The 26,678-nt window shown below is 39.3% G+C and overlaps 1 protein-coding gene across 2 annotated transcripts; it reads left to right on the plus strand.

The window, feature by feature from the left end:
• On the plus strand, positions 1 to 22,686 carry FLAD1_2 (FAD1 flavin adenine dinucleotide synthetase). 2 transcript variants are annotated; one of them, XM_051218180.1, is made up of 9 exons: positions 1 to 80; positions 2,464 to 2,558; positions 2,594 to 2,977; positions 6,663 to 6,811; positions 7,038 to 7,126; positions 11,521 to 11,659; positions 11,705 to 13,275; positions 14,083 to 14,224; positions 20,610 to 22,686. In XM_051218180.1, the coding sequence occupies exons 1-7, from the start codon at positions 32 to 34 to the stop codon at positions 11,733 to 11,735; spliced, it is 936 nt and encodes a 311-aa protein (XP_051074017.1). In that variant the 5' UTR covers positions 1 to 31; the 3' UTR covers positions 11,736 to 13,275; positions 14,083 to 14,224; positions 20,610 to 22,686. The 2 variants fall into 2 exon arrangements, with proteins under 2 accessions (XP_051074017.1, XP_051074018.1); XM_051218181.1 differs by having other exon boundaries at positions 12,854 to 13,275.
• Positions 22,687 to 26,678: the final 3,992 nt, after the last annotated feature.

Below are 26,678 nucleotides of genomic sequence, written 5' to 3' on the forward strand. Positions count from 1 at the left end.
GCTGAAGGTCATGGCGCGGTGTGTGACTACTATGTCTTGCGCGCTAAAAATGATATCTCCCAAATCCCTCGGCCTCATAGGTATCTAATTGTACGGTCCAAAGATGTTCTAACCTTTTCAGTAACTGAAAGCGACTCTATCCGCTTAGTGTTGCACAGTGGAACTACGACTTACGAGATTTGAGTTGGTCGTTGGATTGTTGCACGAATTTCACTTATCTGTTTGCTTATATATAATTTTGGCATTATTGCTGATGTCATTTCGTAATAATAACCTTATATTTGAGCAATAAACCTATCTAGCTGGAGATCGCAGTCATGTTTCGCCACTAATGTATAACCCTCGTGTGACCTTAGCAAGTGACCGAGTTTCCCCAAGATCATTTTAACATCGCTCACAGGCTGTTCACAAATTACAGTCTCACCCACTGAGCATAATGCAGACAACAGATTAGCGCTAACATGGTCCTAAATAGTAGTGTCGTAACGTTCCTCCTCACTCCAGTGGTTTTTTCTACTTATAGCGTAACCCTGTTATTCATCTCAAGAGGTATTTGCCTACATACGTCGCTAGCTGTGAACCTCCAAGGGACTTTGTCTCGAGATTTCCTTTCCAATTGCTACTCAGTAGCACTACTACACAGAGACAATAATCCCCACTTCGTCAAGAAAACCGACATAGGTTGAGCTAACATGCTACTCTGTGTCATACTTTAGGTTTGTGCTTCTTTCCTTGTTAATATTGAGGCTTATTTCTGCGAAATCTTCTACACTAGCTGTATTCGTTCTTGTTTACCGCCGTGTATAGGACAGGAAGACCGATTCATCTGCAGAATTAAAATCACTCAGCTACGCCTTCAGTCCTCATTGTATTCCGTGCTTATCATGAACTGTGGAGGTCTTCATATTCTAGTCAGCAACTAGCACAAAGAGAACAGGTGAGAGTAGGCAGTCTTGTCTAAAACAAGTGTACACTGAGAATGCGTCAGTGAGCTGTCCTCCATATACGACTTTCCAATGAAGGCTCATAGGAGTTCCGTATGGCGGTGACTATCTCAGGTACTCCTTAGTGGTTTCACCTGGTATGCTCTCTGGTTATGGTACTTTGGCATTACTGGTTTATATGGTTGCCTTGCTAATATCTCTTGCTGTTGGTGAAGCAATATCTGTAGGGAGGTCTGTGTACTGCTTTTCTTTCTCCACTGGCTTTTTAATAGTATCATGTAGTTCTTATATAATTCCTTCTTTTGCAAACTTTCTTGCTGTCGTTCTCAGGTCTCCTACATATTTCCGCTTACCAGCCCTAATGTTCTTCACTAGTTTGAATAAAGCTAAAACAACGATTGAGGCAGAATATGAATTCATTATATTTTGTGGTTTAGCATCAGCTGCTTACAACCATATATGTAGTAAAAGTTGGCATTAAGGTATGATATAATGTGAAACATTAGACTTTGATGACGGAAAGAATTAAAATGACAAGTATTGCCAATACTATATATATGTCTGTACAATGACAGGTGTGAGTTCATTGGAAGATGGAATTCAAAATCATTCGGGGAGGGAATGACTAGTAATTAAATGAGGTCCGGAGACAGATAAGACTGCGATAATTTCAGGTGTTGAAGGGTTTAAATATAATTACAGGAATTAAAAGTTAATAAGGCAGGTTATGTAATAATTGAACAGGATTTGAAGTTTACACAGGAGCATTAAGTGAATAAAGACCACACGAATAAACGGATAATTTTAGTTTACATAAAATAAGAGTTAGTTTAGCGAAGACCACATAACAAAATAAACGCTAATAAAATGATGATCATAAAAGAAATATTTTACCATGGTAGAAATAAGTTGATTATTATCTCATTGTGGATAAACAAGTCAGGTTTTAGTTTTTTTATTGTTGGTGCTTCGGAAAGCCGGAGAGACCCTACGTGTTTTTTTCTGCTAACGATTTGAAAGGATTGTGGTATATTGGTAGTATGCTCGGTACGAATTATATGCCGAGCTATTGCACTGTTTAGAGCTGTTTCTCCTATTGACTACCTAGTTTCATAATATAGTTACATCAGTGACCAAATATTTTAGCATGCTCTATTTGACTTCGGAAATCCGAAACTTACCACATGTCCTCAAAATGTACCTAGCTACTCAGATATACAATCCTCCCAATAGTCGGACTAGCGTGTTCCTACAGTATATTGATCGACACAGGTTCATATCTCGTGAAACTTAAGGTTTCCCATTGTTATGTACACAGATTCGCTCTAACTATGGGACGCTAGGCACGCATTATCCCGATGACACATATTTCACGAGCTACACGAACCCACATCAAGAAACTGTACATCCTTCTTAGATAGTGTCTGCCACCGGACTTGAGACTTTGTCACACCTAAAAAATATTTGTTGCAAGTGATTAGTTTATTCACAGATCTCCCTTAACCACAACTAATTTCAGTTATCGGTGACGAAATACTGAATGGAAAAGCGAAAGATTCCAATTCACGACAAGTATGCCTCACTGCCCCGCTTTTTGGTGTACGACTTCGGAAGGTAACTTAAGTGCACAAGATAACACCCTAATGTAGATTTCTGTTATTCCCGATGACTCAGATGCTATCGCAGAGGAAGTTCGCAACTATATGAACCGTTACGACTACGTAATAACATCGGGGGGTATAGGTTCTACTCACGATGATGTGACATATGAAGGTGTTGCAAAGGCACTAAATGAAAAGATTATCATTCATCCAAAGTTCTTACAAACCCTCAAGAGACTATCAGAACCGAATATGATTTCCTCTTCGGACCCCATAACCAAACTTGCCAAAATACCGGAGTCATCTGAATTACTATATGCAACAGGAATCCAGATGGATAGTGATAGCTCTTATCCTATTGGCAAAGTGAAAAATATCTTCATTTTACCAGGAGTTCCATGCTTATTTAATATGGGACTAGAGATAATTAAGGTAAGTTTGGTTCTGTTTTATAAATTTATTTTGAACGCACTAGACTCTCTCGAACCTAAGGAAAAGCCAGATCTACGTATAATATAAGCTGCAGCTCTCACACCGGACTGCAGCGACGTGATCATTGGCTTACCACGTATATAATCTGCAATAAATCCGGCGGCAAAGGAATCACCAGCTCCATTTGTATCTACCATTTCTTCGTCTTTCAACTGCTCTACAACATATTGATGAACGGTAGGGTCAGTAGAATCCGTATATATTATGGGATCTTTCCCTTGTGTTACAATGACCAATCGTTTACGCTTTTTCCATCAACAAATGGTAAGTCAGCTATATACCTGGCTGCTGCATGAATGGTTTTATCAGTAAGACTGTGAGCATCTCCAAACGCCGCGGCTTCAGACTCATTCCCAATTACCACTCCTGAGTAGGATATCATTTCATTTACTTCTTTAGTGTTAAACTGAGGTAGGAAAGCAGCACTGAGATTGAAACAGAACAACTTTCCGTTCTCCAAAGAATGTTTGGCTACTTTCAGCATACCTTCATAACAGGTATTTATTACGAAACCCTTGAAAATAACTAGATAACACAGTTTAGACTTACTGCAATATAATACACTTGTGCTTTTTCCACAAGACTCCAAACATGTGGTTGTTCAATGTGGGCCAATGAAAGATCACACGCTGCTCCCAAATAGGTGACCATGCTACGTAGATTTTCACTTATAAGGATTGCTACTTTTCCGGTTTTCAACGGTTTCGTTGTGATCTGGAAATCTGTCAGTACATCCAATCCCCGACAATCATTCTTAATATATTTCCCTGGTAGATCAGAACCTATGCATCCGACGTACGAACACACAAATGGTTTTTGAAGTATCCACTGGATCATTTTGACTGTGTTCAATGTGGCTCCTCCGGCAACATATTTCGCATCTTTTCTTTTCTGAATTTCTTCGTAAATCTCCATATGTTTTTCCTCAGCCAGTATGGCGTTGTCTTTTGTAGTTCGTATCTTTCATACATATAATCATCAGCATCTACCAATATATCTAACAGTGGGTTCCCCATCCCGAAAACATAACCCTCTGGAAGATTACGCATTTTAACGAGCTTTTCCTTCATAATAAGTGGGCAGTTCTGCTCATTTATATAAGCTAACTTTCATCCAACCGGTATTTAGCATGATTTCTCTAAAACTCAATTTGTCGTTTCTAGGTCATTGTAATGTTTAACCCTGAAAAATCATTGGATGTCAGAGAACGTACTGCGCTAAGAAAAACTGTTGGTGTTTAAGACCAGGCCATCAGTTAGTGCTCAAGTCGTAAGAATATATCGTTGCCATATGTTTGTTTGTTTCGTTTGTGAGAACTCATTATTCTTGTTTTCGGACCACTCCAAATTTTTTTAAGACCTAGCAGATAATTTCCTAAATAGTGCATGTAATTCCCTTTAGCTTGTTTTTTTAAATCAAGTTCAAACACTTGGACTTCTCACGTATATCTCAACGATTTTCTGTTCTGTATCCTTGTCCTATTTATTTGTTCCACATACACCGTGATGTCCTTGAATACCTTAGCTAATAATATACCCTATTCGCGTTGCACACTAGTGATGATATTCAACTGTCTTGACGATTGCATCTCTACTAAAATGTTTACGACTGTCTTTCAGTGACTAGCTTTAGGTGATCTTGATGGAGTTTTGTTCTCTGAGCTGGATGGTGATCTTAGTAACTACCTACCAACAAAAAGCTGCTGATGAATAAGGAGTTATTAGTATAAGATATCTTGTCTAGATTGTTACGTTTTTCAAAATTATATCACGGACCAGTAGTAGTTAATAACACTGAAAACCCGAAATCATTAAACGGCTGTTTTATCTCAGTATACGATTTTTTGGTAGTCTGTACTATAAAATAACTTCAGTAAATAGTTACTAGCAAAACTAGAAACTAATTAACCAAAGAATAATTAATGAATTCCCATATTTGCTTTTAACGATTTCCTTAAACAATAATCCTTTCACCCAAATGACTCAGTACGAATCACTTCTTAAATGGTAGTTCTTGGTCAATAAACTAGTCCGAAAGTCTAGAACTATTTTATTTACTCAAACTACGAATAACGGTAGTGAATTGCGTGATATCCAACTTATTAATTCATACGGGATTAAAGAGGTTTGCTATGAACATAATGATCAGTATAGCTATTTATTTTATTGATTTATTTAAACACATGAACATTGGTACAAGAAGGCACCAAATGTATATGTACCACAGAAATCATTCGATTTGTGTGAGTGCTGTGATACTGCTCGGATGCCAAAACCGAAGCAGGTGGTTTTCTTAGAGCCACTCCCCGAGCCCTTGACCTGGATGTCTAGTCCACAAGGCAGCGGGGTAACGTTGGGAGATACAATCCCATAGTTGCCGATGACCAACAATAGGCTCATATGCCATTTGTTCATTCAGAATCCTGGAGCCCATGTGCACTATTGGTTCGGAATCAGGGTTTTCTACTTCTCCTAGGTGGACCCTTCATCCTCTCAATTGCGTAGACAACACCCCCGCCACGAGAAGGCAGAGTGGGACTTCCCTAGCAGTGGGTGTATATGCGTGGTCATGTGAGATCATTTCGAGGAGAGCGGACTCTACACCTTCTGCCGTACGGGGATATTTGGGAGGGTGGCTTATTATTATTAAATAGGAATTAAGTTAATTTATGGAACTAACCATGAAGTATGCAGCATTAATTTTATTGCAATTGAGATCGAAAATTTTATTTACAGATCAAACAGCTTCAAATACATGTGTTGTAATTATATGGTGAAGGCATGTTTGTTTATAAAAATGTAAACTTCATTTCGTCCTAGAAATTTTACACAAACAGATGAAAATCCATCTTTTTGAATGAAGTACATTTCAATTTAATGTATTATATTGACCATACTTTACTATTGGGATGAGCTAATCAGAATCGAGAAAGCAACATCTAGTTTGAAGCACAAAATTCAAATGTCATGTATAACGAGCAGTAGAAATATCTATCTGTGATGCCCAAGACATTTAACGTGACAAAAACAATTTTTACTAACATATAATTAAAAAATGTACGTCAGATTTTAAGCAACTAAAAAGAAACTAAAATATAAATGAATTTATGTTACTTTGGTACATTCGTTGTTCTTGCTTTAGTCACATTTATCAACGGGAAAAATTGTTTAAAATCATAGTGTTAAATGTTCTTTTTTGATTTACAGGAAGAGTAAGCTGTAGAGGAATTTAATCTATTAATTATGTATCTGCTTACACCTTATAATATAATTTTTACTCTCACGAACTATCCGTCCTGGAAAGCTGTTTTCTCGTCAGTTGAAAACGGTCTAAAAATTCATCGTAGTTTTAATCTTGTGCTTATACCATTCTTGTACCAGAATGGTTTCTTGTTTTAATCTAGTTTAACAAAGCTCATACTACTAATCCAAGATTATCTTTTTCAAATCACCAGCAACACACTACCATCACAAAATTTGTGCATCCAATTTCAGGATTATAGGCATAAAAATTATGTTAACATCTGTACACTACCATAAAGTTACTGTGTTTATTTAATTGCTTCATATAATCTGTGTTCCATTGTTTTCACTTTGCGATTCATCTTTTTTTGTATTGTATTCAGGACCATATCCGAGATCCTAATGTGATATTCTTTCATCATTCCTTATATCTTACCACTATGGAAACTGAAATAGCGAAGGATTTGTCTCAATTAGCCGAAAAATATCAAGGTTTAGTCAGTATTGGATCTTATCCTGCATTTCATAACAAGTAATTCTATCTGTTTTTATTTTGAAGATACATTTATATTTATGTTACCTGTATAATTTATTAAAATTTATTAAAATAGCTCACTTAAAATTGATACATCGAGCAGAAAAACAAATCGCCAGTATATATTTATTTTATTTCTCACTACTATTAGGAGATAATGAAATATATATCATTTATTAGTAAATGTATCCCACTATTAAATTTCCGTGTTTCTATCTATTAGCTATTATCGTGTTCGAATAGCCTTTGATTCACTTGAAGAAAATACTCTGAAGTTGGCTTATGAAGAAGCTGAACGCCTATTTAAAGACTGTGAGTTTTCTTTTTTCGCTTTTGTTTATTTCTCCAGTTGTCAGTCAGTCAGTAACAACGTAGAACTTCGTACGTACGTACATCAGTTCGAGTTGCCACACCACATTAGCACGGAGATGCAGTGGTCGATTCAAATCCCGTAGTGGTAGAGGTAATAAGAGTATAAGCAGTAATCGGGAAGATTATGGTTTGGAGATGTTATTTAAAGAGTATAATTCAGTGAAATAAATTTGGAAAGAGGAAAAAAGGGACATGAAGAATTCAGAAGATTAGAATTTGGGAGAACACAGAGAGTGGATGCACCTGCGCCATTGCAAACGATTTTGAGCCATGTCATTCAGAGTCTCTAACCATCGGTTGCTATCATCTCGCGGTCCCCAACCAGGTAGTCCACACCTATCAACATGACTCAGCTCACTTGTCAGTGACTTCATGGACTTGTGCCATGTTTTGGTCTGGCCGCCCCTAGCTTTCTTCCAACCTACTCCTATACCACTGAACATAGCACGTCGAGGCAGTCGGTCGTTGGGTATACGTAACACGTGTCCCAGCCATCTCAACTGATAAAGTTTCACTACTTCATCAATTGATTTGCCATCCTTACCTAGTACCCGTTTCCTAACAACTGTGTTACTTACTCGATGGTCCCAGGATATGCGAGCAATGTTTCGAAGACACCTATGATCAAATACTAGTAACCTACGGATATCCTCTACTCTTACCGGCCATGTTTCACTGCCATAAAGTAGGACGGAACGAACTGCTGCTCAGTAAACACGTCCTTTGGTTGATAGACGGATATCTCGCCTACGCCATAAATGACGTAAGTTGGCAAAAGCTAGTCGAGCCTTCTGTATCCGTGCTGAGATTTCGTCACACACCAGACCACAAGGGCTGATGAGACTTCCAAGATAAGTGAAGCGGTCGACACACTCAACTACTTCACTCCCTATCACTAGTTCGGGTGTCGATGTAACCCAATCCTGAAGCAACATTTTGCATTTCGAGGGAGAGAATCGCATCCCGAACATGCTTGCATTGTTGCTTAGAGTGGTCAGAAGACTGCATTTTGTCAGCGTCTTCACCAAATAAAACTATGTCATCTGCATATTCTAAGTCAACAAGTGAACCTCCCGGTACAAGTTCAACCCCTGTAAATTTAGATGAGGAGAGTGTTATCTCTAAAAGTACGTCGACCACAAAGTTGAACAAGAATGAGGAAAGTGGACAGCCCTGACGAACACCACTTGAGGTAATCAATTCTGATGACAGTTCGCCATAAGCTCTCACTCTACCAGTTGTGTTCGAGTAGAGAGCCTTTATAAGGTTAATGTACTTCTTTGGTACTCCTTTCAGTGACAAACACTGCCATAGAACCTCACGATCAACAGAGTCGAATGCCGTCTTAAGGTCGAGAAATACTACGATTGTGGGGCGTCTGAATGTGTGTCTGTGTTCTAGAACCTGACGTAGTGTGAATATCTGATCTATACAACCACGTCCAGGTCGAAAACCAGCCTGGTTTTCTCTAATCTGCTCTTCACGAGCTTTGATTAGGCGTCGAAGTATTATTGAAGCTAATATTTTAGACACTATATTAGTCAAACTGATTCCTCTGTGATTGTCACAAGAGGAGTTTTGTCCTTTCTTATAGACTGGCACAATCAGTGATTGAGACCAGTCAGGTGGGATTACGTCCAGTTCCCAAATTCTACCTAAGACTTCGATTAATCTCATTGCTAATACCGAACCACCATCGTTAAAAATCTCAGGAGTAAACCTGTCAGGGCCTGCTGCTCTCCCTCGTTTCAGATTTCCTATGGCTTTTTCAACTTCGTAAAGGGACGGAGGACCTACATTAACTTGCCATTCAGGTTGACTAGAGATCGTGGGAAACCGAAGTGTGGCTGAAGGCCAGTTGAACTGATCCATAAAGTGTTCTGTCCATCGATCCAATCTCCTGGATTGAGAATGATTAGTATGTCCATCTTTCTCTGAGATTGTTTCGCTAACGGTCGGGTTCCTAATTCCGGTTTCCTTAACGAGTCAGAACAATTGTCTGCTATTACCTATTGCCGCTGCCTTTTCCATCTCTCTTGCTTTCGCTACCCACCACTGTTCGCGATCATTGTGTAGACTTCTTGTCAGTTCGCGCTTAAGCTGACTCCGCTCTTCATTATGTTCAGAGCCAGGTGGAATGAGTTTCCGAGCATCTATCAGTGCGATAGATGCTGCTGAGATCCAGTATTGCTCCCTAACCTTCTGGTTTACCTTACTAGCAGATATCACTGCTGTTTCCACAGCTTTTCGGATATCATTCCATGCTGCATCGGGGTGGGCATCACATACATGGCTGCCTACTGTTTTCCTAGTTGTTCCTGAAATATGCTCTTAGCTTGACTATCATTAAGTAGGCCCCTAAGAGGTTTCCTTGCAGCGTCTTTCCTACGTCCAGTAAGACGCAAGCAAATACGCGCTCGCACTAGAGCATGATCTGAATCTAAGCATGTGCTCCAGAATGAGCGACAGTCTTCTATCGAGCCCCTCCATCGGTAGCTGATAGCGATGTGGTCTATTTGGGTCCAACGTTGGGATGAATTAGGGGGTCGCCATGTTAAAAGATGTTTTTCCTTATGCTTAAAGTTAGTATTTGCAAGAGACAGGCGGTTATCTGAGCATAGCTGCAACAGACGGTCGCCATTATCTGTTCTTTGAGCCACGACACCATAAGATCCACCTAGGTGTCTTTCCCTATCGCTTAGTTTACCTACTTGAGCATTAAAGTCACCGGCCACTATTACTACATCCGAGCGCTTAGCTTTTCGGAGAAGGTCCGAAAGCTTTCTGTAAAACTCATCTTTTACATCATCTGAGCTGCAGTCAGTGGGAGAATAGGCAGAGACGACGAAGAAGCAACGACGAGTGTCCCTATATTTCCGGATTCTTACTGTTCCGCTTAGTCGGACAGCGCACAAGTGGTTGTCTACTGGAATCCACTCTAAGAAAGCTAGTTCTTCCCTAGGAATTAATGCTATACCTACGCCGGCGAGGCCACGAGAAGCAACATCAGGGCTTCCAGATACACGAAGTGTGAATCGAAATGGTTCTTTATTTTGATATGGTGAGGTCAAATGAATGACGCTACTCGGATCCTGTATGCGCGTTTCGGAGACGCAGCACACATCGATGGCGCGAGATTCTAAAGTTTTAGCTAAGGAAGCCTGCTGTCCTATTTGGCAAAGTGTTCGTATGTTAAAAGCTCCTACGTGTAGTTTAGAGTGTGGTTTCAGGAGACCAGGAATGATGTTCCACGTACTCGAATCGTTTGCCCTAGCGGTGCGAGGTGATAAAGAGACGTGAGGAGGGTTAGTCGGGGAAATAAGAGAGGTATTCGGAGGTGTAGGAAGGATTTGAATGTGACCACCTTGGTCTCTTGTGCTGTTACGGGTATGAGGGCTGATGTCACTTCCCGGCTGCCCACACCGTGGAAGGGTATTTCTTGAGGAGCCTGAAAAGGAAATTGGATTGATGTTGGTCTTGATGACCTGGGAGCGTGACCGCAGAGCCCAAGGGACAACTGCTTGAGGCCGGTCGCGCACGGCCTTTTTGTGGAAGGTTTTTGACGTGTTAGCTCCGTTCTTCAAAGGACCTTACCGCCGGAGACGGAAATCCGTGAGGTAAAGTGAGGTGTGGCATTTTTAGGGTCGACCTTTTCTAACCCCATCCCTCCTTGTGGGAAGGCAGCATCGCTGTCATGCTGGTTGTCCGAGAGAAACACCTTACTGCTTTCACACCTCTCTACAGTCAGCAGTACGACTTCGGCCTCAGACCTTGAGTTGCTGCTTTTAGTCTCACCGTTCACCAATCGACCTGCCTGGCATGGTAGAACCTGCAGGAACATATGTTCCAGCCAATATAGCTCGGTTGGGTCATCACGATAGGCAAGCCCGACCACCGCGTCAAGGTAGCAGCTTCGATCGGGTTTACAACTTCTCCAGTTGTAAACTTTATTTATGATAATTTCTTTTAAAAAGTGTTTATAATGGTTGATTTTAAATGAACCAAGAAAAATCTATATACATGCTTTATCTAAATTTGAATGCGGTGGCACACCATTGCTTTTGTCGAATGGCGCCACAACATATGAATAACAAACTCCTTCATTTATTCAACTATTAACTAAGTCGTTGAGACGTTTTACACAAAATCTTACATGATATTTCTCAACATGTCTATGCAAAACACAATCAATAGAATTCGTTTTGCGTTATGGTTTAGAAGATGTAAAATCGACCCATTTATAGTAACTAATTATCATACCACGTTTTGCTGTTTTGTTATTAAGTAGTTCATTCCCGCTGATCTGTTTATTTTTGTACCCTATATTTTTTCAGACATTATAAGGTATAATCCATATCCAATCAATAAAGCTGATGAAGAAGTTTATAAATTATGTAAGCAGGCAGAATCGAATTTGGGTAAACGTGTAGCTAAATCTTTGCAGTTTATAGAAGAAGTACTGAATAAATACAGGTACACTTCCAGCAAACTAACTTTTTATTTTTTGTTTCGTTTCAGATTAGCTGGATTTAACTATTTGATTGAGTAACTACACTGTTATTTTCACACTACCAATTTATTCATTTAAACAGTCTATATTAAAAACTGACCTTAGTCAGGCAATCATTTTAAACCAGTAAGCACTGGACAGTTATGTCGTCCTAATATGAGACTCCTCAACAATACCCATTTATGAAACCATAGGTGATCAAACCCTAGGACCTTGGGTTCAATTCGTACCGTAAGCTTTAAAATCCAATAACCTGCGCAAACCCTCTGCGTTGATACATTTTTGTCGTATCATTTTAGATATTTAATTACTGGTCATTTTTTCATGAACCTGGTAAATTTAACACTAAAGGTCGATGGTTTTTCTAAATAAAAAATAACAGATATGTGTAAATATGGGTTTTATATGTAAGATTAGAATGAAGATTGTAATCTAGTTCTTATGAAAATGGTGTCATTTAATTCTTTTTGAAAAAATGAAAATGTTGATAAAAAATGTTCAGCTTTTATTCAAAGTAGCCGTGTAGTTGATATCAACATTAAATGTATGATCATATTTCGTTGTCTCCTTTTCTTCTTTATAAATTGATATCTATTAAAGTGAATAAATAGGATGAGAAAATCTTGGCAGTGATATCAAATCTTATTTTTATGTAGGTGACTAATTTGCTACCGTAACAAAGGATGGACTTCATTGAACAGTTGAATGAATGATAAATTCGACTGCTCTTCCTCCGTACTACTTGTCTTAATAAAGAAGAATTCTTGTAAGCGGCACCTGACATATGATTGTGTAAATTTATTATTCAACGACGATGCACCTCGTTACCATATACATTTTTAACCACCCTAAAATTTCTATGAGAAAATGATGAATATTCTAAGGTAATTAATCCATCAATCCAATAAACTACCCAATGGCATTATTCTGATTATGTACCAGGGTAAACTGAAATGTAAATTGGGGGAACTCTTATTTCACTGTCCAACTGACTAAAATTCTATCTTGTCTAGCCATACCATCCTACGTGTCCTGAAACAAACTATAAGTTACATTTTTCTCAGTCGGTGTTCAGTCAAACAACCAGTTTCATTATTGAAATACCGCGTTATATAAAGAATTCATAGAATCTATTACATCTTTTTTTCCTTTCAAAGTGATTCTGAGCTGGTTATATGTTTTAATGGTGGTAAAGATTGCACAGCGTTACTTCATTTAATCCATGCTGCAATTCAACATCAAAGTCATAATAATAACAACCATTCGGAAAATATAAAACCTACAAGATTACCGAAACTTTTATATATTCGTTCATGTTCTACTTTTCCAGAAATCGAACTATTTGTTGAAAAAATAGTTGATGGGTATTATTCATTATGGAGTAAAATTTCACGACCAGATTTAAGACAATATGAACAGCGACACGCCGATGTAAATTCACAGACTTCATCGTGCTCAATGGATAATAGCGTATTTATATATGAGGGATCTATTCAAAGTGCATTGGAAAGATTTTTAGGGGATTATCCTGAAATAAGAGGTGCCTTCATGGGTACAAGATATACAGATCCTGGAGCATGTGAGTATCGCTATTCCTTTTCGACTTATTTCATTTTTTATTGCCCGTTTTTTTGTTACAAATAGATAAATGTTTCAAGAAATCAAGTTTTCTCAAGAAGAGATCAGATAAAAAAACAAGATGAACAAGGTAGCATTTCCTTTCAATTGGCTTCTCATTAGGACTGTACACTAGTATTATAGGTCGTATTTATTATTGCTACTCAGTTACCTCACAAACAACTCCATGTATTTGATAGTGAAATAGTCTCGAGCGAAAGTGAATCTTCTCCCGGAATTCTTACCACACCATGGTCACAGAATAAGACGTTTTCATTGATCTGTCCCAATTGCTTTTAGAAAGATTAGTACTGTAACTTCACTCTTGAATTTGCTGTTTTTTGTCTTAACTTACCCCTCTCTGATTGACCTACCTAGCTGAGCAGGGCGTGTTGACAGTAATCTCCCAGCTAACATTACTCGATGAAGCTTTCTCAGCTGGTTGGTTTGATCAGCATGTCAATATACTAGCCGTAGTTAGGAATTTCATTAGACACTGAAACACACCTGTCTTTCAGTTTATTTAATTATGCATTCCCAAGTGCATGTTTATAATATAACCTGCGTCATTCTCTTGTGACCACATTTTGGCGAATCAGATAAGATAATAATGTTTAAAGACTCGTCCTCTATGTTCAGTAATTGTTTGCTGACTAATTTGCAAGTTAAGTTGTACGAATAGCTATTGTGTTGACTTGTTCATTACTATGGTACTAATATATTTCAGATAATAATGGGTTTGATTGTCTAACTGTTATCTTCTACGTAGACAAAATGTCTCATATGGTAATGTCAGATCCTGGTTGGCCTCAAATTCTTCGGATCAATCCACTCTTAGAGTGGACATACTCTGATGTATGGAATTTTCTCCGATCTCTTTCACTTCCATACTGCAGTCTGTATGACGCCGGGTAATTATCAACATTAATATTGTAAATAAAAACCTTAAATTAAAATGCTTCACTAGTGCTTTTTAGGAAATATCATAAATATGTTGTGAACCATAAATCTGCATTGTTTCCACAATGTTAACGTATTAACAATTAAACGTCTGCTAACATTACGAATACCTCCGCATGTAGCTTCTCTAATGTTACTACTGGTCTCAAGCCCGGGTAAAGAAGAGTTGGGTATGAGGTCAGCAACCCCACCCCGTAGAAAACAACCTTGCTAAGAAAACGCGACCCAGAATAAACAATTTTAACCATTTATAATCTACTTGGGAGTTAAAAGAACATCATTTAGAAGAATTATGAAGCCTTATAGTGGCGTCGAGGTTCTTCGGAAGTCTTGAGGCCGATGCTCCTTCTAACAACCAGAGTAACAATTAATATACATACATGTAATGTCCAGACTATGTGGAATACCAGAAGAACTAGTCAACTAGCTACGGAAATGGAAGGTGCCCGGAATAGGTGAGAACTGTTGGATCCAACCTGGACAGTAGAATATTACGAAAAGATGTGGTTATATTCCGGTCACGAAGAGTAAAGGCTCCGCACACAAATAGAGTTGCACTGATCCTCTTCAGAGAAGCACGAAGAGCACTTATCGGATGGGAACCGCATGGATACATTCTCATCAAAGCATCCTTCAAAACAAAGGAGGAGAGAATCGCAATGCATGTTGTCCAGTGCTATGCATCCACCAACGATAGCGATGAAGACGATAAAAACCAGTTCTACAAGAGGCTACAGTCGATCCTAGAGAAGTGCTTAGGAAGAGGATCTAACCATCCTGATAGGAGAGCTAAACATCGAGGTCGGAATGAACAACACTGGGTACAAACATATCATGAGACGACTATGGACTGGGAGAAAACTAAGAGAATGACGAGGTACATGGGTCTCACCAGATCACACTACGGAGAACCAAATCGGTCATACTTGCATCAATGAAATATTCAGAAGGTCAGCGAAAGATGTGAGAACCAGTAGAGGAACTGACATAGTTTCACACCACCATCTGGTGGTTACCAGGGTAGAATTGAAGCTAAGAAAAGTACTGGATAACTGGAGAAATAGCATTACAAAGGTATACTACAGTCTTCCATCGAGATACTGACATACTGAACGAATTCAAGATAACTTTCAGCATCAGGTTTCAAGCCTTACAAGATCTGCTCAAAGAAGAGGAAACTGCTATAGAGAACAAGCGGGAAGGGATTGGAGAAACACTAATTTTAGCGTGCCGCAAGAAGCATTATCATAAGGAATGGATCTCTATGGAGACCCTGGACTTGGTTCAATAAAGGAAAAAATAAGCGAGTAATCAATAGAAACCAATTGGAAGCAGAGAAAACTAAAGCTCAGTCTGGATACACAGAAGCAAACCAACAGGTGAAGAAGAGCATTAATGGTGATAAGCAGGATTATATGGAAGACATATCAGTAACAACAGAAGAAACTGTAAGGGAAGGGAATGAGACAACTATGTGATATGACAAAGAAACTAGCTGGAGAATACAGTAAACCAGAGCAACCAGTCATGAACACAAAAGACAAATCAATCACTAAGGTTCAAGAACAGCGGAACAAGTGGGTAGTGTTTATCGGTAACTTCTGAGAACCATTAATGAACTGATATTATATTTGTTCTTATTTTGTAACTATTCGGTAACTAAATTACGCATAACTATATTCCTCTTATTATAAGCTTTATTCTGACTTATAGACTATTATGATACGATTTATTATTCTTAAATTATTCTCAGTCTATCAATTACCACCACCCACAACCATATCCACCTTTTGGCCTGATCTTGTACAAATGTTATTTCCTATTTTATGGTGTGATATGGTCCGTTTGGCTCGTGTATAAGCCAGGTACGTTTGAAGTAAATGATTCGCGTAGCAGAAGCTGGTATTGGTGTTTTGGACTCAATTGACAGGGCTAGTAGTACGAAGGACCAATAAGGATACTAGACTGCTCATACCGGTCGAACGTCATTGGTTTGACGCAGTGATAAGATAGTATAAGTCGTATTCTGGTTGGCGAATAAACCGCGTGATAATTAGCTGGGCTAAAAGTCACAACAGGTAGAGCACTTCGAGGAACTGTTTAATAGATCAACCTGGTTGAACTCACCAGATACTGACGGACAACCTACGGACCTTCCTATAGCTATCACTCCACTAACGATGGAATAAGTCAGGATGATCATCAGGCGAATCAGGAGTGGGGAAGCAGCAGGACTAGACAACTTAATAGCTGAAGCGCTGAAGTTAGTCGTGTAAGTATCTGTAAAGATGCTAAATGTTCTTTGCAGGAAGATTTGGAAGGAGAACGAGTTTGGTCTGAATATATTGAAAATAATATTCTTTGATATCGAAGCTTTTGCATTTGATCTGGAGTTAAGTCTAGTCTTACCTTGTGACTTCGGCGAAGTACTCCTTATTCTCAAAAAACTTGAACGTGATACTTTATAGTCGCCAAGATTAGGTCCAGTGATTACTTACTTACTTACTTACTTACTTACTTACTACTTACTTACTTACTTACTTACTACTTACTTACTTACTTACTTACTACTTACTTACTTACTCACTTACTTACTACACTTACTACTCACTCTTACTACTTGCCACTTCACTACCACTCACTCACTTCACTACTGCTACCACTACTCACTTCACTCACTCACTACTTCACTCACTCACTCACTCACTCACTCACTCACTACTCACTTGCTTCTCACTACTCACACTTCACTCACTACTACTCACTACTGCACTTACACTACTACTCACTCCACTACTTACTTACTTGCACTTCACTCACTTCACTTCACTTACCACTTACTTACTTACTTCACTTACTTTACTTACTTACTTACTTACTTACTTACTTACTTACTTACTTACTTACTTACTTACTTACTTACTTACTTACTTACTTACTTACTTACGCCTGTTACTCCTCGTGAAGGAGCATAGGCCGCTCACCAGCATTCTCCATCCAACCCTGTCCTGGGCAATCCTTTCTAGCTCCGTCCAGTTGTAATTCATCGTTTTCATATCTGCTTCTATTATCCGACACAATGTGTTCTTTGGCCTTCCTCTTTTTCGCTTCCCTTCAGGATTCCAGGTTAGGGCTTGCCTCGTGATGCAGTTTGACGATTTGCGTAATGTATGTCCTATCCATTTCCATCGTCTTTTCCTAATTTCTTCTTCAGCTGGAAGCTGATTTGTTCTCTCCCACAAGAGGCTATTGCTGATGGTATCCGGCCAATGGATGTTGAGTATCGTGCGTAGACAGCTATTTATAAATACTTGTACTTTCTTGATTGTGGTTGTTGTAGTTCTCCAAGTTTCAGCTCCATACAGTAGAACTGCCTTGACGTTGGTATTGAAGATTCTCACTTTGATATTGGTTGAAAGTTGTTTTGAGTTCCATATGTTCTTCAATTGTAGGAATGCGACCCTTGCTTTGCCGATCCTCGCCTTTACATCTGCATCTGAACCTCCTTGTTCATCGATGATGCTTCCTAGGTATGTGAAGGACTCTACATCTTCCAGAGTTTCGCCATCAAGAGTGATTGGATTGCTGTTCTACCTTTTGAATTTGAGGACCTTGGTTTTCCCTTTGTGTATGCTGAGGCCTATTGATGCAGAGACTGCTGCTACACTGGCTGTCTTCATCTGCATCTGTTCGTGTGTACGTGATAGGAGGGCTAGGTCGTCTGCGAAGTCCAAATTGTCTAATTGGTTCTGAGCTGTCCATTGTATTCCGTGTTTTCCTTCAGATGTCGAGGTCTTCATAATCCAGTCGACCACCAGAAGAAAGAGGAAGGGAGAGAGTAAACAGCCTTGTCTGACTCCGGTCCTTACTTGGAATGCATCTGTCAGCTGTCCTCCATGCACTACTTTGCACTGTAGTCCGTCGTATGAGTTCCGGATAATATTGACAATCTTCTCAGGAACTCCGTAGTGTCGAAGAAATTTCCATAATGTCCTCCTATCTACACTGTCGAATGCCTTTTCATAATCAATGAAGTTGATGTATAGTGATGAGTTCCACTCAACTGATTGTTCGACGATGATCCGTAGTGTTGCAATTTGGTCTGTGCACGACCGATCCTTACGGAATCCAGCTTGTTGATCTCGAAGTTGGGAGTCTACTGCATCCTTCATCCGGTTCAGCAACACTCTGTTGAAGACTTTCCCTGGTATTGACAGTAGTGTAATGCCTCTGTAGTTTTCACATTTGCTCAGATCTCCTTTCTTTGGAATCTTGACGAGGTGTCCTTCTTTCCAGTCCATCGGCACTTGTTCCTCCTCCCAAATCTTTTTGAATAGAAGATAAAGCATGCTTGTGGTTGCTTCGATGTCTGATTTCAGTGCTTCAGCTGGTATGTTGTCGGGTCCTGCTGCTTTCCCGTTCTTGATTTGTCTGACGGCCATTCTAATTTCTTCCTTCGTTGGTGGGTTGACGTTTATGGGAAGATCTGTGTGTGCCGCTTCGATATCCGGTGGATTCATTGGAGCCGGCCTATTCAGCAGTTCCTCGAAGTATTCTACCCATCTGTTACGCTGTTGTTGAATTTCGGTGATTGGCTTGCCTTCTTTGTCTTTGACCGGCCTCTCTGGTTTACTGTATTTCCCTGCTAGTTTCTTCGTTGTATCGTGAAGCTGTTTCATATTTCCTTCTCTAGCAGCTTTTTCTGCCGTCGTTGCTAGTTCTTCCACGTATTTCTTCTTGTCGGCTCTAATGCTCCTCTTCACTTGTTTGTTTGCTTCTATGTATTCAGCTTGTGCTTGGACTTTCTCTGCTCGTGTTCGGCTGTTGTTAATTGCTGCCTTCTTGTTCTTCCTTTCTTTGATCTTGTCCAGTGTTTCTGTAGAGATCCATTCCTTATGATGGTATTTCTTTAGACCGAGAACCTCTTGACACGTTGAAGTTAATGCTTCCTTGATGCCTTTCCAGTTGTCCTCCGTACTAGTTTCTTCTTCATTCAGTAGATGTTGCAAGGCTTGGAACCTGTTGTTGAGATCTATCTTGAATTCATTGAGTTTGTCAGTATCTCGAAGGAAGGCTGTATTGAACCTTTGTAGTGCTGTTTGTCCACTTGTCCAGTTCTTTTTTAGCTTCAGTTTGAAATTGGCTACAACTAGGTGGTGATCTGAAGCTACGTCAGCACCTCTCCTGGTTCTCACATCTTCCATTGTCTTTCGGAATTTTTTGTTGATGCAAATATGATCTATTTGGTTCTCTGTAGTGTGGTTCGGTGAGATCCATGTAGCCTTGTGTATACGCTTGTGTGGAAATATTGTGCCTCCTATGACCAATTTGTTGAATGCACATAGATTTGCAAATCTTTCTCCATTTTCGGTTCTTTCTCCCAGTCCATGTCGTCCCATAATATCTTCATATCCAGTGTTGTCTATTCCGACTTTGGCATTTAGATCTCCCATCAGAATAGTTAGGTCCTTTCTTGGGCATTTCTCAATGATTGACTGCAGCCGCTCGTAGAACTGATCTTTAATTTCGTCGTTGCTATCATTGGTGGGTGCATAACATTGGATAATATTCATTAAGATCCCCTCCTTCTTTGTTTTGAATGATGCTTTGATGATTCTGGATCCGTGAGATTCCCATCCTACAAGTGCATTTCGTGCTACTTTGGACAGCATTAGAGAGACTCCCTGAGTGTGTGGAGCATTGTCCTCTTCGTGACCGGAGTATAGCAGCATCTCTCCCGTAGCTAGCCTTTTCTGTCCAGTTTGGGTCCAGTGGGTTTCGCTGATTCCCAGTACTGCTAAGTTGTATCTCCTCATTTCCATTGCTATTTGACTGGTCTTCCCGGTTTCCCACATTGTTCGAACGTTCTATGTACCTATAAAAATTGTTGCTCTGGTTGTTAGAAGGGGCATCGGCCTCGTGGCTTCCGAAGGAACTCGGCTTTCGCCATGAAGCGTCATAATTCTTCTAAATGAAGACCTTCTAACTCCCAGGACAGAGTTAAAATGGTTTGGATTATTTTTTCTGGTAAGCGTTTTCTTAGCGAGTTAGTTTTCTACGGGATGGGGACGCTAACCCCATGCCCAACCCTCCTCCTTTACCCGGGCTTGGGACCGGCAGCAACCCTATAAGAGCTACAGGCGGAGTTAGGTCCAGTGATTAACCCTTGATTAATTAATGATTAATTACATGACGTAATTACCATTAGCATAGTTTTTTATTAGCTATAATTTTCCTCTGTTGTCAATATTTTTATTTCAGCCTAAATTCTATCTTTTTTAGTGACTTTTATACCAATTTTTAAATAAACAATACCGCGTTTTTTCTGTATTACAGATACACATCAATTGGAAGTATGGAAGATACTCATCCCAATCCACAATTAAGGTATATAACAGAAAGTGGACGAATTGCTTACCATCCAGCATATACACTGAACGAGGGGATTTGTGAACGCATTGGTCGTGTACATGAGAATACTAAAACTGATTAAAGTAAAACCACCATCTACTAGTTCTGCGATGTAATACTCGTAAAATAATTTTGTGATAGATATTTGTAATTTTGAATAAATAGCCATAAAAGATTGTTTTCACCACTGTTCAGTACCACACGCATCCTGAATACACTTTGACAATAAATTTTCAGCCAGGAATATGAACACATATTAAACCTATCCTAGTTACTTCTTACTAATAATGGTATTACATAGATTGGTGAGATCTATCTTACTGGTGTGTTCTTTATAATGAAATATCGGAACAAGTCGTGCAGGCCTACTGATAAATGAAACCCGCCACAATCATTTGTCACATTCACCGGAAATTTCGAATAGATTTGAATACTACTTATATTCTCGAAATATCCCATAGAGTTCTTCACTGGTCGATTGGTAATCGAAGGGAATTTTCGAATTTCACTTTGAGTACATTTAGGTCGCTAGTTCGTAGCACGGTTTACAATTTAAGTCTTCCACATGTATTATGGGTTTAGCTACGCAAAGCATATAAAACTCTATGATAGTTCGGAGCTAGTTCTCATTTCGAACACTGAATTTCAGGGAAAATGGCTTATTTAGTTTTTGCTCAATGGATGAAGTCGTTTAATAGTTAAAAACTTATTGCATGGCAAGTACACGAAATTTATAATAAAGTTATCTATAAAAAATAATTAAATAGTTTTACAAATAAAAGATTATGGAATGTTGGTGTAATTCATAAGAATAATTTGGTTAATTAGGCTTGTAATGTAAGAGTAGTCTGATAACACCCACACAATTTAATGTGATGACCCAGAAGAAGCTGTAAAATCTAATTCACTTTCATCGTTTAGTCTGAAATATGATTAAATTGTGTTAACATATGTATTTAATGTGGTATCATCGATACGTAAAAAGTGATTAAAAGAGATGTGCGATTAATTCTGGATATTTTCAATCAAACAGGAGAGGATTCTGTCGGGAAGTTTTGACGTTTTATTTAGTTTGTATCCAGAAACACCAGTACATTACCATGCATTCTATAACGCAGTTTATGTTTTATAGCACCTTCAATATTACGGGAAATGTCAGTTACTCAATCGTGAGACCTTTTTGTACAATAAAACAGTTTGCTAGGAGACTGTTACGAAGGATCAAATGTGTAACCTGATATGTGCCGGATTCTATGTTCCAAATGACCGACTGATTTGGCATAGTAGAAGGGAAGACCTAATTACAATTAAACTAGCTAACATCAAAGTGCTTCGAGAATTTTAGGTCAAGTAAAAATATCAAGCGTGCCGGCCTCATCGTATCGAAAATATCCACTGGTTTCATTTTCTATGGGGCAGTCAATGTTTTTGCACAGTGTTTGGCAAGCGGTCTTCTTTCTTTGGCATTCGTTACGGTTGTCTGAAATTACCCAATGAATTTGGTGGTAGTTATTATGCTTGTCCGAATAAAGTGAATGACACATCCAAATGTTTAAAACTTACTTCGATTGATCGAATTCATCTAAACTGTAACATATTTACACAGTTACTTACTGATCCCCAGTTTTTTATACATCGTTTCTCAGATATAGAGCAACAATTATTATTATTTCCTGAGGATGCGACAGAAAATTGTAAGTGTTGTCAGTTTAGATTGCAATGTTTAATTGGTTGGTGGGTAAGAAAAGTTGTGATGTTTGTACATAATAATGGTTACTTTGTACATTATTGCGCGTCTAGTTCAAATTGCAATATAATACCTTCAAGTGTGTACAGTCTTATATCTAACTTGAGTGATGGTACATTCATGACTACTAGAGTACATATTGAACAGATCTTGGTATTGTATCCAGCACTCCTAATCCTACTTATCATAACCCGACTGTTGTTGCTACCTTGACGTGGTGGTCGGGCTTGTCTATCGTGATGAAGCAACCGAGCTATACTGGCTGGAACAACCGTTTCTCAAGGTCCTACCATGTCAAACAGGTCGGTTGAAGAGCGGTAAGACTAAAAGCAACAAACCCAAGGTCCGAAGGCGAAGTCGTACTGCTGATTGTATGGAGGTGTGACAGCAGTAAGGTGTTTCCTTCAGATAGCCAGCATGATAGCGATGTTGGGTGGGGTTAGAAAGGGTCGACTGTAAAGATGCACACCTCATTATCCCACGGATATCCGTCTCAGGCGGTACGGTCTCAACAATTACGAAGCTAACACGAAAATTAATCAAAAAGGTCGTGTGTGATCGACCTCAAGCAGTTGTCTCTTGGGCACTGCGGTCACGCTCTCAGGTCGCCAAGATCACCTCTAATCCAATTTCCTTTTCAGGTACCTCTAGAGAAACCCTTCCGCGGTGTGGGCAACCGATAAGTGAAGACCGCCCTCATACCTCTAACAGCACTCAAGACCACTATGTTTATAATCAACCTACCTCTTCAATTCCTATTATTCCTCCTCCATCGACTTTCAACGCCAAACTTCCTCTTTCGGCTTCCCCCTCAAGTGTCATCATAGCGAACGATTCTAGTGCTCAAAACACTGTCCTAGGTCTACTGAAATCTCACTCCAAACTACACATTGGAACCTTCAACGTACGCACCCTATGTCAAATCGGTCGACAGGTTTCTTTGGCTAGAACCCTAGAATCTCGTACCATTGATGTATGCTGTGTCTCTGAAACACGCATACAGGATCCTAGTGTGGTCATTAACTTTACCTCACCTCCGCAAAACGGAGAGCCAACGAGATACACCCTCCGTGTATCTGGTGACCCGACAGCCAGTTCTGGTGGACTAGCAGGTGTGGGCATAGCACTAAGCATGAGGGCGGAACAAGCACTATTAGGGTGGATCTCCGTTAACAGTCACCTATGTGTTGTTCAGCTAAACGGTTCCGCAAGAACTCGGAAGGATAGGGACACACGTCGTTGCCTTTTCGTCGTTTCTGCCTACGCTCCCATTGACCGCACCCTGGATGAAATGAAAGGCGACTTTTACAGAAAGCTTTCTGAACTTCTTCAAAAAGCTAAATGCTCGAACATAGTACTTCTAGCAGATGACTTTAATGCTCAAGTAGGTAGGTTAAACCAAGCAGAAAGACATTTAGGCGGGTATTCTGGTATTCCAGATCAGAGAACAGATAATGTTGACCGTCTGCTGCAACTGTGTTCAGACGGTCGTTTAGTTCTAACAAGCACTGATTTTATGCATAAGGAGACTTGAGTGATGGTCCATTGATGACTACTAGAGTATATATTGAACAGCTCTGGGTATTGTGTCCAGCACTCATAATTCTACTTATCTTGAAAAACTGGATGCTAAGAAGTTTCTTCTGTTAATTTCATCAAACAGGATACCTCTATGTATTCAGAAAATTAATTTGGATAATGCGATGAGAAGACGAAGGTTATTAGAATAATGTGATATAGTCGCGCAATACAGTTCGAACAGTTTGATCACACATATACTTGGTAAGACTTTGTATACAAAAAATAAAAGGTCGACTAGACAAATGAAAAGGCAAGGATGAACAAGGTACACGATGTGGAAAACAACGCTTGATAATAAGCCAGCATTACCAGGGTAGGTTAACGGCAAGAACAGATTGTCTTTGAACACATAAAGGGGGTTTCAGTTTTGTTCACAGACATTCAATGTCCCCAGCTATTTGTAAAATATGTATGCAACTTCTATCTATCATGAACAACGCAAGGAATATTGTACTTTAACAAAAGAGAGTGCGCTCATATCTGGCAGAATGAGACAGTGAAACTACACTGTAAGCATATCAACAGAGTAGGTTGTAAAATGGACAAATTTCAGAGGCACCGTTAAGAATAAAATAGTTAATTAGTACGGACGGTGTGCTTAATTGGTAATCAATTAAGGAAGTGTATTCGCACCAAAAAACAACATAGGAATTTTAAATAAAATGTTTTACAATCAGTAATGAAAGATTAACAGACTTGGTGAAATTTAAAAGGTTGAAGCACTGACAAAACTTAGCAACAAATTAAGTTTGGCTAATTGAAGTAAATACCAAACATAAAAAGTGTAATATGACATAAGTCGCTTTTATGATAAATTTATGATGTATTATAGGTGTAATAGTATGCAAAATTGTTATTAGTATTGTATATATTTATCAATGGATACAAAATAGTGTTTATTAAGGTGAAATCCATTAAAAGATTCAATATTAATTAGTGAAAATAAAACCATGCATGGTGAGGTGATATGAGTTTATTCATGAGTGTTCAAAGCATATGCATATGGTATATTGTGTGTGAAAAATAATGATGTGATGCGCAAAATAAAACGCTACAGAAAATCGTACTTTTAGCCTAGTCAGTGGAGTTAACCAAATGTTTATGTTGGTGAACATCTTTTTCTCCTGATCCATTTGTTCACCAATATAGTAACGTCAACCACACTTGAGTTTGTATGTTTAGATAAATAAGTTGTTTAACAAGCCTTATAATTTTTGTCGGTATCGTTTTGCCGATATCGTTATTTTTCTTGGGCTTGTGTGATTGGCCACGTGTTATAAGCCACACTTTGTTTTTACGGGTGGTATTAATTTCGAATAAGTTGACCTCTAGACTTGGAGGCTTCATCAACTTTTTAGTTATAGTTCCTTAAATTAAGTGAATTGCTATACCGTCACAGTAGAAATAGGTTCCTCGACATGTTTATGAACATTTTTTCCTCACAGTTAGCTACTTTGTATTCTTTCCGACTTATCTGCTTAATGTGCCACAGAGTTGATTGTACAAACGTTCCTGGCTTAGTGACATTGCAACGGTAAGTAAATCCTCAAAATAATTAGTTTAGTAAGTCATCGACACTGATACTGACACAATTCACTCTATTGAATGTATCCTGGCTGAGTTCTCTCGGCCAAGCATCCTCAACAGATTACAAGTGGGTACGCCCTGCTAAGCGCCCATAGCAATGACTAGTCAGCTCAGCTATATATGTATCTCCTAAATCCTTTATTCCTGACTTCTTGTTTGACTAGGTTGGTGATTCTCGGTTACGGTGTCAAAAGCAAAAGCGTTGTCGAGCCATGAATGTCCGTGATGTCCTTAGTGGTAAGACTCTATGCGACCTGGTACACATAACGATGAACTGAGTCTGCTCCTGGTATTATTTCTGTGTTCTCAAACACTTTTCGCCCATTTACGAACTAAATTTTTATTATGTTGGAACATGCACCTAAACTGTTGTAGGGCCAGTGGAATGTCACTGAGCCCTAGCCAAATCACCCGGCAGTTGGATCACTGAATGTCGAACAGATCATCGCTCCCTGCCAAGGTCATGTACAACCAACGCGCATAAGTTAATCGTGTACCATGAACTGGCCCATGCAGCAGTGGTCTCACTTTCGCTTGTATCTACTTTAACTGACATATTTCTGTAACGACGTCCCCTGTGTTGTACAGTCTTCAAAGCATCCATGGTACCTTGGTATGTCAATGGGGTAGTCCACGCAAGGTGCTGACCATGAGGTGTGACTTCGATGTTAGCTAGTTTGTCACACCATTCACGTCTAACTCGGGTAGGCCTGCAATCATTTTCGACATAGATCATCTACGTTGGTGATCTACACTGTTAAAGATAAGGTTTCATACGCCCCATCACTGAACTCAGGTTATTCTGCCTTGAAAATATTTCTAGCGGTAAATAAATCCTCAAAATCCATAGCTCTGTAATTCTTCGGCATTTGATGCTGACTGCGTTACTTTTAATGTACTCACCGGGCTGAAGGTACTCGGTCACGCATCTACACCACATCACGAGTGATTGCATCGTGCTACACATCTCTTATGACTGTTAACCTGCATAGATTGATCCCTTCTCGATATGTCGATATCCTACCAAATATATCTTCAAACCCCTTCGCTTCTGAATTCTGGTTTCACTGGATTGGCAC

This window comes from Schistosoma haematobium, chromosome 1 (assembly GCF_000699445.3).
Source record: "Schistosoma haematobium chromosome 1, whole genome shotgun sequence".
NCBI lineage: Eukaryota > Metazoa > Platyhelminthes > Trematoda > Strigeidida > Schistosomatidae > Schistosoma > Schistosoma haematobium.